This window comes from Aspergillus ruber (assembly GCF_000600275.1).
Source record: "Aspergillus ruber CBS 135680 unplaced genomic scaffold scaffold00012, whole genome shotgun sequence".
Lineage (NCBI taxonomy): Eukaryota > Fungi > Ascomycota > Eurotiomycetes > Eurotiales > Aspergillaceae > Aspergillus > Aspergillus ruber.
Genome location: NW_024467308.1, coordinates 220,921 through 233,251, shown reverse-complemented (window position 1 = coordinate 233,251; position 12,331 = coordinate 220,921). Strand labels below are relative to the sequence as shown.

Sequence of the window (12,331 nt, the reverse complement as noted above, 5' to 3'; positions counted from 1 at the left end):
TCACATGGCAGTCATGTAACAGTATCCGTGAATTAGGAAGTCCAATATCTGACCAAACTCTACGGCAATCCAGCCTTGAAATATATCTATATATATCACGAGCAGTCTTGAAAGGGATGTTATATTTATATGAGCCCTAGGTACAATGCACTAGTTTATCTAACTACTACGTCCTTCATAGTCCTTGGCAAGGGTTCCCAGATAACCCTCCATCTTCTTGCCATTCACATACACATCATTGCAATCGAGCAGAACAAAGAGCATACGACCGGGGAGAGTGCCATTGCCGGTGACGTTGATCCACTTGTGAGCCGTGGCGCGTTGAACGCTGATGTCGCCAGGACGCATGATGCGCTCCTCGCCTGAGTCCAGGACCATCTTGAACACGCCCTCGATGACGACACCGTAGTCGAGGCTAACGGCGCGGTGCAGCGGGGATTCAACACCCGGAGCGAAGTCGATCAGGCGTGCGACTGAGCCGTCTTTGACGTGGAGACCGGGCTGAAAGCTGTCAGTGTCACGTCCCAGACCATGGATAAAGGAAAACTAACCTCAGTGTTTCTGGCGAACTCAATATCGTGGTTACCGTTTAGCTCCACGGGAGTTTGATTGGTCGAGTAGATGATGTTGGAAATTGCTTGCTTCTCGCCCAATGTGCGGTGGTGGTCACCGATGTCGGTAGACAAAAACACGGATCGACCCTCCGAATCATGGCCTGTGATGTGGCGCACGACACGGGAGAGACCAGCGATAGGGTGCTGCTCCGTGCCGTAGCTGACATAGTTGTAACCAGCAGTAGAGGTCTCGGTTTGTTCGGCCATTTTGCTTGTGTGTCACGTCAGGAATGGGATACAGATGAAGAGGTGTGAATTTAGGTACAAAATGGACGTCTCATGGATAATTAAATATGTGCCGACTCGAGTCAGAGAGCCCCTCCTGGACAACAACCATGCATGCCCGAAGGGCTCTTGAGATTCTCGGGAAAGTCTTCGGGACTCTAACGTGAGCCATTACCGATACGCATTACGGAACAGCAAATGTGGATCAGACAAAGAACGTGCATAGAATTGAGGTAATTGTTCTACCTCATAGCAGTGAGCGTGGTGCCGCCGTCCACGATGAAACCAGAGCCAGTCACATAACTGGATCTGGGGCTGGCCAAGAAGATGACAGCGTCGGCAATTTCTTCTGGGACAGCGATGCGACCCATAGGCACTACAGATTTGATGAATTGTGTAAGACCCTGAACGCCCTCCTCTGCCTGTTGTACCATGGGAGTGTCGACCCATGAAGGACAGACACAGTTTACCCGAATACCATGCGACACATTGTCCAAGGCTGCATTCTTTGTCAGGCCCAAGACTGCATGCTTGGATGCTGTATAGGGGATAATCCCGGGCGCCGCAACAACAGACAGGACTGACGCGAGATTAACAATTGCGCCGCGTGTGGTTCCCCGTCTAGGCGACTCGGACGAGACCAGTCTGGGCTCCTGGGCACGCATAGCTGCAGACACTTCTCGAGTTACCAGGAACATGCCAATTGTATTGACGTCGAGAAAACGCCTGAATTCAGCCAATGGCAACGTTGCAATGTCAGCCCCTTGTTGAACTCCAATCTGCAAACAAGTATCAGTATTAGAAACCAGACCGGAGGAGACTCAACACACCCCAGCGCAGTTCACGCAATAATCTATGCGACCAAGTAACTGTACCACCTGCTCAGTTGCGGACCTGACCGAGTCCTCCTGCGTGATGTCGATCTGTACTCCGATAGCTCGAAATTCAGCCGAAGGCGCCAACGCCTGGCACTCGGCGGCAACCTCGACCGCCTTTTTTGCATCGAGGTCTGCAACCGCGACTACAGTAGCGCCTTCTGTGGCAAAGGCCAGCGCGCAGGCCTTGCCGATTCCGCCCCCTGTTAATTCGGTAAGTATTGGCGATTATCTGGGGTGCCAACACCTACCTCCGCCGACGACAAAGGCGTTTCCGGTAATGTCCATTTTAGTAGATGTCTTTGGCTAGGAATTGTGTGGTTTACCATAGCTGCACTTGATTTATGAAGCACACGTTGGTTCCCCGAGCCGGCTGCAGTGTCCATGCCCGTCAGTGTTCCCGAGTCCCCGGCCTCGGGAATTGATGCATCGGTATCATGACAACAAAACAAGATGGATCGAAATACATGCTTCGAGCTTCCAAGATGGCTGAGTTGGCCGAAGCGATTGCCTTACCATTCTCGGGTAAAGGGTATGACCGAGCCTTGCGAATTTGTCTTGAGTCCGGCCATGTTGTGAAGCAGTCCGGGTTTTCGCTTTGTGAGATTGTATGCGCGGGCGAGTTCGTAATTCTTCCTATGCGATATGGGAAGCCTCTTAGCTTCCCGGTGGCAAAGCTTCGGAGTACTTCTCATAAGCAAACTAGCCCGAGAAATTCTGGTCATACACCCCTAATAAAGACTCGAGGGCCAGATGATACCCTCGACCTCGACAGGGCTTCAGTCCATTTCTCGGAGCCAGAGCGCCTATTAGAGTGATACCCAAAACCATGCCTGACTCTGAACCCGTTATCGTGGGCTTGTCCAATACTACGAGCAGTGGAGATGGCAGCCCAATAGCGTACACCGATTCAGAGAGCGGCGTTGTCGGCTTGGAGTCGATGAATGATGACCCGCCATGCATCGTGGGAATGGGTATGATTGAGCTTCTCTATCACAATTAGTTTACAGACCTAACTAAAAATGCACAGCATGCCGCCTTCCTGGAGATGTTCGATCGCCTTCACAACTCTGGGACTTGGTCATCAACCAGAAGACGGGCCAAGGCCCAACACCCCCCATCCGCTACAATGTAGATGGCTATTACCACCCAGATGGCAATCGGAGCGGTGGTATCAACGTTCCTGGGGGTTATTTTATCAATGAAGACATTCGACAGTTTGACAATGGCTTCTTCGGCATCAACAACCTCGAAGCCACGTACATGGATCCACAACAGCGCAAGCTGCTTGAGGTTGTCTTTGAATGCTTTGAAAGCACTGGAGCATCGATGAAGAGCATGTCGGGCTCCAACACAGGTGTGTATGTCGGTAACTTCTCAGTCGACTACCAGCCTATGCAGACGCGTGATGCCGACTACCTACACCGTTATACATCGACCGGTTCAGGCGCGACTATTATGTCGAATCGAATCAGCCATGTTTTCAACCTACATGGTCCTAGGTAAAAATGAACTCTTTCTCTTTTGTCTGATGATCATGCTTACACCGGATTACAGCTTCACACTAGATACGGCCTGTTCGTCATCCGTCTACGCCCTCCACCAGGCTTTGACGGCTATCAAGGTAGGGGACTGCGAGAGTGCGGTCGTAGCCAGTGCGAACCTGATCATGTCGCCTGAATTGCACATAGGTGCTGCCAAGAGTGGAGTGCTCTCGCCCACGGGGACATGCCACACATTCGATGCCTCGGCGGACGGCTATGGTCGAGCTGAAGGTGTCAACGCTATCTACGTGAAGCGACTATCCGCTGCGCTCCGAGATGGCAACCAGATCCGGGCCATTGTCCGAGGAAGTGCTGTTAATGCGTGAGTAGTCACTGCCCTCAAACTAACTAGAAAGTACGCTAAAAAGAATCTCCAGTAATGGCAGGACGCCCGGTATTGCGCTGCCAAGCGGCAACCTGCAAGAGGCTGTTATGCGCAAGGCTTACCAAAACGCTGGCTTGGATTTCGCGGAGACGGACTATGTCGAGTGCCATGGAACCGGTACTCCGGTTGGGGACCCCATCGAGGTGGACGCTGTTGGCCGATGCTTCTTTCGACCGCAGGGACAAGCACCGCTTCTTATCGGATCGGTCAGTAACGAACCTAATAAAGAAGTTTCGACCATTATCTAACTGCAACAGGTCAAAACAAACATCGGACACAGTGAAGCAGCCAGCGGTCTCTCATCTGTTTTGAAGGTGGTGACAGCTTTCGAGAAGGGCCAGATTCCACCAACGCATGGATTGGTGAAACTGAACCCCAAGCGTGAGTTTTTCCTCTAATATCGGATCTATAGCCACGCTTAAGCTGACGGCTCTTTCAATCTATAAGTCATTCCAATTCTGGAGCAGCGTAACCTCAAGGTCGTTACACAGGCTGATCAATGGCCCCGAGCACTGCGACGTGCTTCGGTGAACTCGTTTGGTTACGGAGGTGAGATAATGTTACCAGTATACAGGACAACATGCTGACAATTACTAGGAGCAAATGCGCACGTTATCCTTGAGTCGGCAGACAGCTATCTGAGTCAGTACTTCCCTGGTAGACTGGTGACGCAGAAGAGGCGGATCGAAAATAGCGACCAGGTAGTCGTCCTTCCCGTCAGCGCGGCATCGTCCAAGTCGCTCGATATACGCGTACAAGATATCTCCCAGGCTGTATCGAAATTATTTGATGCCGAGAATCTCCAGGGCTTGGCCTACACACTCACTAATCGGAGAGACCACCTGCGACACAAGAGCTTCCTCCTCGCCAAATATGAGGGCAGCGGTAAGTTGGTGGAAGCCGTGGAAGACGCGAATAATAGCAGCGATCGTGAAGGGCTACCTTTCGGCTTCGTCTTCACAGGTCAGGGTGCGCAATACGCCGGCATGGCCAAGGAACTTCTAGCCCACAACCGACAATTCCGGAACACGATCCACCGGCTTGACGACGTCCTGAAGGCACTGCCAGACCCTTATGCACCAGACTGGACGCTAGAACAGACCCTCCTGGACGGCCCAAGTGAAAGCCGCATCAATGAGGTCACACGCAGCCAACCGATCTGCACGGCGTTGCAGGTTGGTCTTGTCGACTTGCTGCGCAGCTGGGGAGTTAGCCCGACAGCGGTTGTTGGCCACTCGTCAGGTGAAATCGCGGCTGCCTACGCCGCCGGCCTCTTGAACTCGACACAAGCCATCCTTGTTGCATACTTCCGGGGCTACAGTGTTGGGAAATTGCAGTCCCAAGGGACGATGATGGCCGCAGGTGTTAGTGCCCAAACAGCCAAGTCTCTCATTGAGGCCAAGGATCTACAGGAGAATGTCCGCGTCGCATGTGTCAATGCCCCCGAGAGTGTGACGCTGAGCGGTGCTTCCGACGGCATTGAGGCACTGAGAGCTGAATTCCAGGACCAGAAGAAGTTTGCGCGCAAGCTGGAGACGGGTGGCCGCGCCTACCACTCCCACATGATGAAGGAGATTGGAGCCTTGTACCAAGATCTGCTCACGCCATTGTTCGCGGTTGCAAACTCGGAGGTACCAGCAGCAGCAAGGATGTATTCCTCGGTAGGCCACAGCACTGACGATCTCCGTGTCTTGGAAGGCCACACAGACTGGGCCGCTTATTGGCGCCAGAATCTCGAACAGCCCGTGCAGTTCAGCGGTGCTCTTGCTAGCCTGGCCGAGAAGGAGGGCAGCAAGCTTCACCTGATTGAGGTAGGCCCACACTCGGCTCTCAAGGGACCCATTCAACAGATCCGGACTTCCATCGGGCTTGACAAGAACTCCCTGCCCTATGCGCCGTCATTGGTCCGGAAGGAAGACGCAGATGAATGCCTCAAGAAGCTTGCGGGTACACTTTTCGTGCACGGCCACGTACTCGACTGGAACAAGATAAACGATCTTCCTGAGTCTGGGCATGAGCTCGTACCGCTGCATGACCTGGCCCCTTACCCATGGGACTACTCAGCGCCATTGAATTGGGCCGAGCCGCGGACTAGTGTCGAGCTTCGCAACCGCAAGTATCTGCGCCATGAGCTTCTGGGCACATTCGCCCTCACAGGGAACGGCATCGACTTTACATGGCGCAACTTGATTCGCCCTAAGGAGATGCCATGGTTTTCTGACCACAAGCTCGAGACATCGGTTGTTTTCCCCGCCGCTGGATACCTTGCAGTCGCCATTGAGGCCGTTTCACAAGTCACAGAGACAAGGGGCAGATTGGACGTTGCTTTTGAGTTCCGCAATGTCAACATTACAGCTGCTCTGATTGTACCCCCTGACAGCGACCCGGCGGCCAAGGACCTGGAGCTGCACACCACAATGTCACTGCGCAAACTGTCCACAGTGAACACATCGGCTGACTGGCATGACTTTGCGGTGTCCTCGTGGGCTGCCGGTGAGACCACCATCCACTGCGCAGGAAGTATCCGCGTGGTAGAGCCTCTGACCGAGTCCGTCAAGCATGTGACAACGACAACGGTTGACAATGACCAGAGTTTTGAGGCATCGCCAACGAACCGGTGGTATCAGAAGTGGGACGATGAAGGACTTTGCTTCGGCCCATACTTCCAGTCACTAACAAGCCTTCGCACTGATTCGGAACGGACCCGAAGCGAAGCCATTGCGTCGCTACGGTTGGCACCTGAAATTTCCTCAAAGAGTTACATCGACTCCTACCCCGTCCACCCCATCACCATTGATGCATGCTTCCAAGCGGCCATTTTGGGAGGCACTGCAGGACACTTGCCATCGCTCCGGGCGTGGATGCCCGTGTTCATCTCCGAATGCAGGATCCAGCCTTCTTCCCTAGCAACGAGCCCCGAGCTCGAGGCCGTAATCCACGCCCGGTCCGAAGAAGTGGGTTTCTCGAGCCGCAGAATCGATGCGACCCTGCGCGATCCCCACGGTGTCCCTGTTGTCAACCTGCGAGATGCGCGCATGTCGTTGTATACGGGCAAGTCGTCGGCAGTGCAGTCATCCTCTGACGGTAAAAACACCAACCCCATTGACAAATATATGCAGCGCCAGCCCACGCTTCGGGTGCACTGGAAACCAGATGTTGCACGTCTGCACCCCGGCATCGAGCGCCAGTTGCAGGAGTACGTTGCTGCCTTTGTGGACCAGCAGCCCCTGGACAGTGACTTGCGGGACGATGAAAGCATCGCCGTCATTGCAGCCCTTGTCGATCTCGCTGGCCACAAGCATCCGCGGATGCGCGTGTTGGAGCTGGGTGGCGATGACGTTGGGTACAAGGCCAAGCAATGGCTGGGTATCCTGAACAAGGAGACGGCTTTCGCGCGTTGCCAGTCATGGCAGGCCGGTGTGCTGGACGGTAATGGCGAGATTGTAGTTGAGGGCGATGGCGAGGACTCCAGTCCTTTTGATGTTGTTGTGATCCCCAGAGTAAGTTCATCTCTTTTGTTCGTTTTTGCCATTGCCATACATGCAATATCTAACGCTAAAAGTCGGAACAGAACTCGTCTTCGAAGCAAATCTGGTCACAGGATCCGGAAAGCATTGCCTCTCTTGTCTCTGACAATGGAATCATCGTTGCGCGGAAGTCCAATGCCGCCGTCGACGTCCTGAAAGCTCTCAAGTTCAACGTCTTGCCTATCGGTCAGAGCGTGATTTTGGCCCTGCGTCCACCGCAATGGACCTCCCTGCAAGGCCGAAATGCTCTGATTGTGCTGGGCCGGAATCCCTCGTCAACCGTGGCGGAATTTGCCAACACGCTGGCGGCTTACCTGCGCGACCAAGCCGGCGTAGCTCTTGCCAGCATCGTTCCGCTCGACCGGATTGACACCACTGACATCTCAGAGAATGATGTCGCCATCTCGCTTCTGGAGACGGAGCGCGAGTTCCTTGCCACCATCAGCCCCGAGGACATGGATCGTCTCCGGGCCATTACGGACGTCGTCAGGGACCTGCTCTGGGTCACAGGTGCCAACATGTTGGGCAGCGTTCCGGATCCTAACTTGACTTTGTCTAATGGTCTGTCGCGTGCCCTGATGCTGGAACAGCCGGCGCTGCGATACTCGGTTCTGGATATCGGGCCAGTTTCGCTGTTGTCGTCTACTCCTAATGCCATCGGAACCTGTGAAAATGCCCTGAGAGCCCTAGCGATCAACCAAGAGAAGGATGACAGCGAGTTCATCCAACGTGATGGTATTCTCCACATCAGCAGGTTTGGCCCCGACCAGGATGTTAACTCGCTCTTCCGTCGGCGACTGGAGCCCTTGGGGTCTTTGGAGAGGCAGACACTTGCGACAGCCGGTATCGCCCGTCTCTCAGTTGGAAGGCCTGGGGCGACGGATAGTATGTTCTTCCAGCAGCTGGCTTCAACAGCAAAAACAGTCCCGGAGGCGGGCTATGTCGATATCGAAGTCAAGGCAGTGGGCCTCAACGCCAAGGATGTATATGCCATCGCCGGCCGCGTGGAAACGCGCAATCTCACCACAGCCATCGACTTCAGTGGTATTATCACGGCCGTTGGCGAGGGTGTTGAGCATCTCAGCGTCGGTGACCGCGTCGTCGCCTGGGCGCCTAACCACTTCACCACGACGGAGCGGGTGCCTGCTGGGAGTGTGCACAAGCTACTCGACCACGAAGAGCTTACCATCATGTCCACGCTTATCACAGTGTACGGCACTGCGTTGTATGCGTTCAACCATATTGCGCACCTGCGCGCCGGTGAGTCCGTCCTGATCCACGCGGGCTCTGGTGGTCTCGGGTTCGCAGCCATCACCCTGGCCCAGAAGAGAGGCGCCGTCGTCTACACAACGGCTGGGTCAAAGGCAAAGCGCGAGTACCTGGTCAATGAGCTTGGCGTGCCGGATGCGCACATTTTCAACTCGCGCGATGCCTCTTTCGTTGAGGGCATTCTGGAAGTCACTAACGGCCGGGGTGTTGATGTCGTGCTTAACTCACTCACCGGCGACCTCCTTCACGCAAGCTGGGCGTGCCTGGCGACTTTTGGACGCTTCATTGAGGTGGGCAAGCGGGATCTGGTGGAAGCTGGCAAGCTGGACATGCGTGTTTTCCTACGCAGCTGCACATTCACAGCCTTTGACTTATCCGAGTTCTTCTATGCCCAGGAGCCTCATAACCGCGCTATTTGGGATGGGTTGATGACTCAGGTTATTGAGCTGTACCGCGCGGGGGATATCCAGGCTCCGCCAGTCAAGGTGTTTGGGGTTAACGAGATTACTCAGGCGTACCGCACCTTTACCCAGCAGGACCGTATTGGCAAGATTGTTATCTCTCTGGAGAACCCTCAGGCACGGATTCCGGTTAGTATTCCTTCACCAACAAAACAAAAATTCATGCTAATCTAACCACAGGTCGTCCCTGCTGCTTACCTCTCCGTCTTCGACCCTGAAAAGGTTTATCTTCTCATCGGCTGTCTGGGTGGTCTGGGCCGCAGTCTCAGTCGCTGGATGATGTCCCGTGGAGCCCGCCACTTTGTCTTCCTGGGCCGTTCCGGCGCCGACAAGCCCAGCGCACAGCAGCTAGTCGCCCGTCTCCAATCCGCGGGTGCCCACGTCGACGTTGTCCGCGGCGACGTCTCCAGGGCCGCAGACGTGACAGCCGCTGTGGCAGCCTCTCTCGCCACGGGCCGCCAAATCGGTGGTGTCGTCCAAGCAGCCATGGGCCTGCACGAGGCGCTCTTCACCCGTATGCCCAATCAGGCATGGCACACAGGCATTGACCCCAAGTGGCAGGGTACATGGAACTTGCACAATGCGCTGCAGGGCCACGATGACGCTCTGGACTTCTTCCTGCTTACCTCCTCGGTCTCGGGGACTGTCGGCACAGCCACGGAGAGCAACTACTGCGCTGCAAACGGTTTCCTCGACGCCTTTGCCCGCTGGCGTCGTTCACAGGGCAAACCCGCCGTCGCAGTCGGTCTGGGCATGATCTCGGAGGTCGGATACCTCCACGAGAACCCGGAGATCGAAGCCCTCCTCCTCCGCAAAGGTATCCAACCCCTCAACGAGGACGAATTCCTGCAAGTTCTGGACCTCGCACTCCTCAGCGAAGCAGCCCACAACCCGGACCAAGCACACCTCCTTACCGGCCTGGAACCAGCCGGCGTCCGGCAACTCAAAGCCCGCGGCTTTGACGTCTCCAACCACGGCGTGTTGACAGAAGCCCGCGCCGCCCTCCTAGCCGCCTCCCTCGCAGCGGAGCAAGAAGTCCTCGACGCGCAGAACTCCACCTCCAGCTCTGGCTCCAACTCAAACACCCCCACCACCGCAGCACCATGGTTCAAAGCGCTCCCTGGCACGGCAACATCAACATTCGCCTCCGAGGCCGACGCCGAGTCTTTGAACGCTGCTATCCTGCGGTTGATTAAGAAGCGGTTTTCGAATTTGATCCTCATGCCTCTAGAGCAGATTGATGAGCGCAAGGCGCTGCCGCAGTTTGGGGTGGACAGTATGATTGCGTCGGAGTTCCGGACGTGGTTCTATACAGTGTTTAAGGTCGATATCCCGTTTTTGGACTTGATGAGTGCGCAGAAGTCGTTGGAGGGGCTGGCGGTGGTTGTGGAGGGGAAGTTGGTGGAGGGGTGGAAGTAGCAATCAGGGATGTGGATTGGGAAGAGTTGGGTTTTGGCTATTGTGTTTCATTTGTTCTTTTTGTGTACGTTTTTGGTTGTACTTTTGGGGGCTGTGAGTTTCTGTTTGTTGTTGTTGTTATTGTTTGGTAGACACACGAGCATGCTAGATTGAATACACGACTTACTGGGTATTTTTTTCCTTGTAGACTCTAGTGATCTTCATTATAGGATACATTGTTCTATTATACAATCCACCGGTTTAAATTTACTTGGCCGTATTCTCAACAACATGCGAACTCTCCAGCCACGTCCCGAATTCATCCAGTCTGGACTCTTCCTCTTCATCCTTCGCATCGATCCCCCGTTCCGCCATGTCTTCGAGTGCCTCGCGTTTCTCGTTGGTTTTCTTGAACTTTTCTTTTCCGGATGAAATGTATGCTTCCACGCGTGTACCAGCGAAGTAGCGGCCGTCCATTACCTGCGCCGTTAGCTGAGTTTCTAGATCAAGAATGGTGGGTGATGGTGTGGGTGAATACCTGAATACAAGCTCTTGCGGCTTCCGGCTCTTGGAATCTCACGCTAACAACACCTTCTAGTTCTTTATCGTAGAGAACCACGTTGGTTATTTCGCCGAGTTTGGAGCATTCATCGCGGATGTCTTGTTTGATGTCGAGAATGGCTGTTGGGTCCTCCTACACAACGCTTAGAATGTCGGAACCCCTTGGGGCAGGGGGGGGGGGGGGGGGGGAAGACGTACCTTGATTTCTTCCAACGTAAACATATGTTTGAGAATGACAACCTTTTCCAACTTCGAGCTCGTATTCGCCATCATCGAGGGGTCGTCGTCATCCCAGTCCGCCAGTTTGCTGCCCGAGTCAGCCACATCTTAACCCAGGACCCAAAGTGAAGGTGACGCACCTATTCAACTTCTGTGTCCGCGCAATAATCTTCTTCTTATCTCTATTGTTACTCTGCACTGGCGCTTCGCGCTGACTCTTGAACGAGAAATCCGCCGCCTGCACCCTCATACTCCCCGTCGGCCCCGTCTGCCCGATCCGAAAATCCGAATCATCAAGCATCTGTATTGCAAGATTCACCGACTCAGGCCGGAAATATACAACTAGTGCTTCACCCTTGAAGGCCCCGTTGTCGTCGGTATACATTTTGATGCGTTCGCGGCCGCTGTCGATTTCTTCGGCGATCACGCCGCATTTTGTGAAGAGGTCACGGATTTCGGTAAAGGTGGCATCGAGGGGGAGGGATGTTATGTAGATAGCGGTGTTGGTGCGTTGCTTTTTGGGTTTCTGAGGGTCGTCCTGTTACTTTATTAGCCAACCTTCATTTCAGCTAAGCGCAAGAATGGTGAAAAAATAGCTCACGTCGACGGCCTGCTGTTTCCGCTTCTTCTTCAACTGCTGTGCTGTAATCTGCTCGTTTTCGTCCACGCCTTCGACTTTGTATGCTTCTTGTTGTTTGCGGAGGAGGTCCTCATCCAGCTACACCACATTCCAATTAGCTCATTTATTCTCCACCTCAAATCGACATCTGGGAGAAGGTGGAGCGCACCGTCTGAATCCACCTCTTTAACACCGCATTCCACTCGAATTCATTCCCGTCGTCTGTTTCGAGAATGTACTTATCATCGAGCTTGGAGAAGGATATGCGCGGGTCGGAGTCGAAGTCGGAGGGATCTTGGGGGAAGTTGTTGAGTGCGGAGTCGGGGAGCTGGTCAGTCATTGTCCCGGGATAGATAATGAGGGATAGGTATAGAGGGTGTTGAGGGTGTTGGAGTTGTGGTCGTTGAGGAGAGTGAGGAAGTCAAGGAAGTGAGATCGAGACCATTTGGATTTCAGTGACGAGACCGAGCTCCGGTGGGGTTGTGATTGGTTGGTGCGGTTGACCAATCAGAGCTCAGTTTTGTGTTCTATGAAAAGAAGACTAAATAGTTACATTAAATACCACAAAAGAAAGCTAAAAGTAACGAGTGATTCCCACAGGAAAAGAATAAAAATATATACAGCAGCCAAGAAA

At 53.9% G+C, this 12,331-nt stretch overlaps 3 protein-coding genes across 3 annotated transcripts; 1 reads left to right on the top strand and 2 right to left on the bottom strand.

Moving 5' to 3' along the window:
• Positions 1-159: 159 nt before the first annotated feature.
• Positions 160-2,002, bottom strand: EURHEDRAFT_377419 (NAD(P)-binding protein; the record flags this gene model as incomplete). The annotated part of the gene is made up of 5 exons (XM_040778965.1): positions 160-501; positions 552-825; positions 1,086-1,618; positions 1,670-1,917; positions 1,966-2,002. The coding sequence occupies 5 exons, from the start codon at positions 2,000-2,002 to the stop codon at positions 160-162; spliced, it is 1,434 nt and encodes a 477-aa protein (XP_040639025.1).
• Positions 2,003-2,654: 652 nt separating this feature from the next.
• On the top strand, positions 2,655-10,489 carry EURHEDRAFT_499888 (type I polyketide synthase; the record flags this gene model as incomplete). The annotated part of the gene is made up of 9 exons (XM_040785729.1): positions 2,655-2,688; positions 2,745-3,216; positions 3,272-3,580; positions 3,636-3,849; positions 3,901-4,024; positions 4,091-4,192; positions 4,241-7,143; positions 7,215-9,029; positions 9,081-10,489. The coding sequence occupies 9 exons, from the start codon at positions 2,655-2,657 to the stop codon at positions 10,317-10,319; spliced, it is 7,212 nt and encodes a 2,403-aa protein (XP_040639024.1). The 3' UTR covers positions 10,320-10,489.
• Positions 10,486-12,111, bottom strand: EURHEDRAFT_412148 (U2 snRNP complex subunit CUS2). Its single transcript, XM_040781828.1, has 6 exons — positions 11,867-12,111; positions 11,680-11,796; positions 11,219-11,616; positions 11,058-11,166; positions 10,837-10,992; positions 10,486-10,778 (listed from the first exon to the last, which is right to left on the bottom strand). The coding sequence occupies exons 1-6, from the start codon at positions 12,035-12,037 to the stop codon at positions 10,566-10,568; spliced, it is 1,164 nt and encodes a 387-aa protein (XP_040639023.1). The 5' UTR covers positions 12,038-12,111; the 3' UTR covers positions 10,486-10,565.
• Between the last annotated feature and the right edge of the window lie 220 nt (positions 12,112-12,331).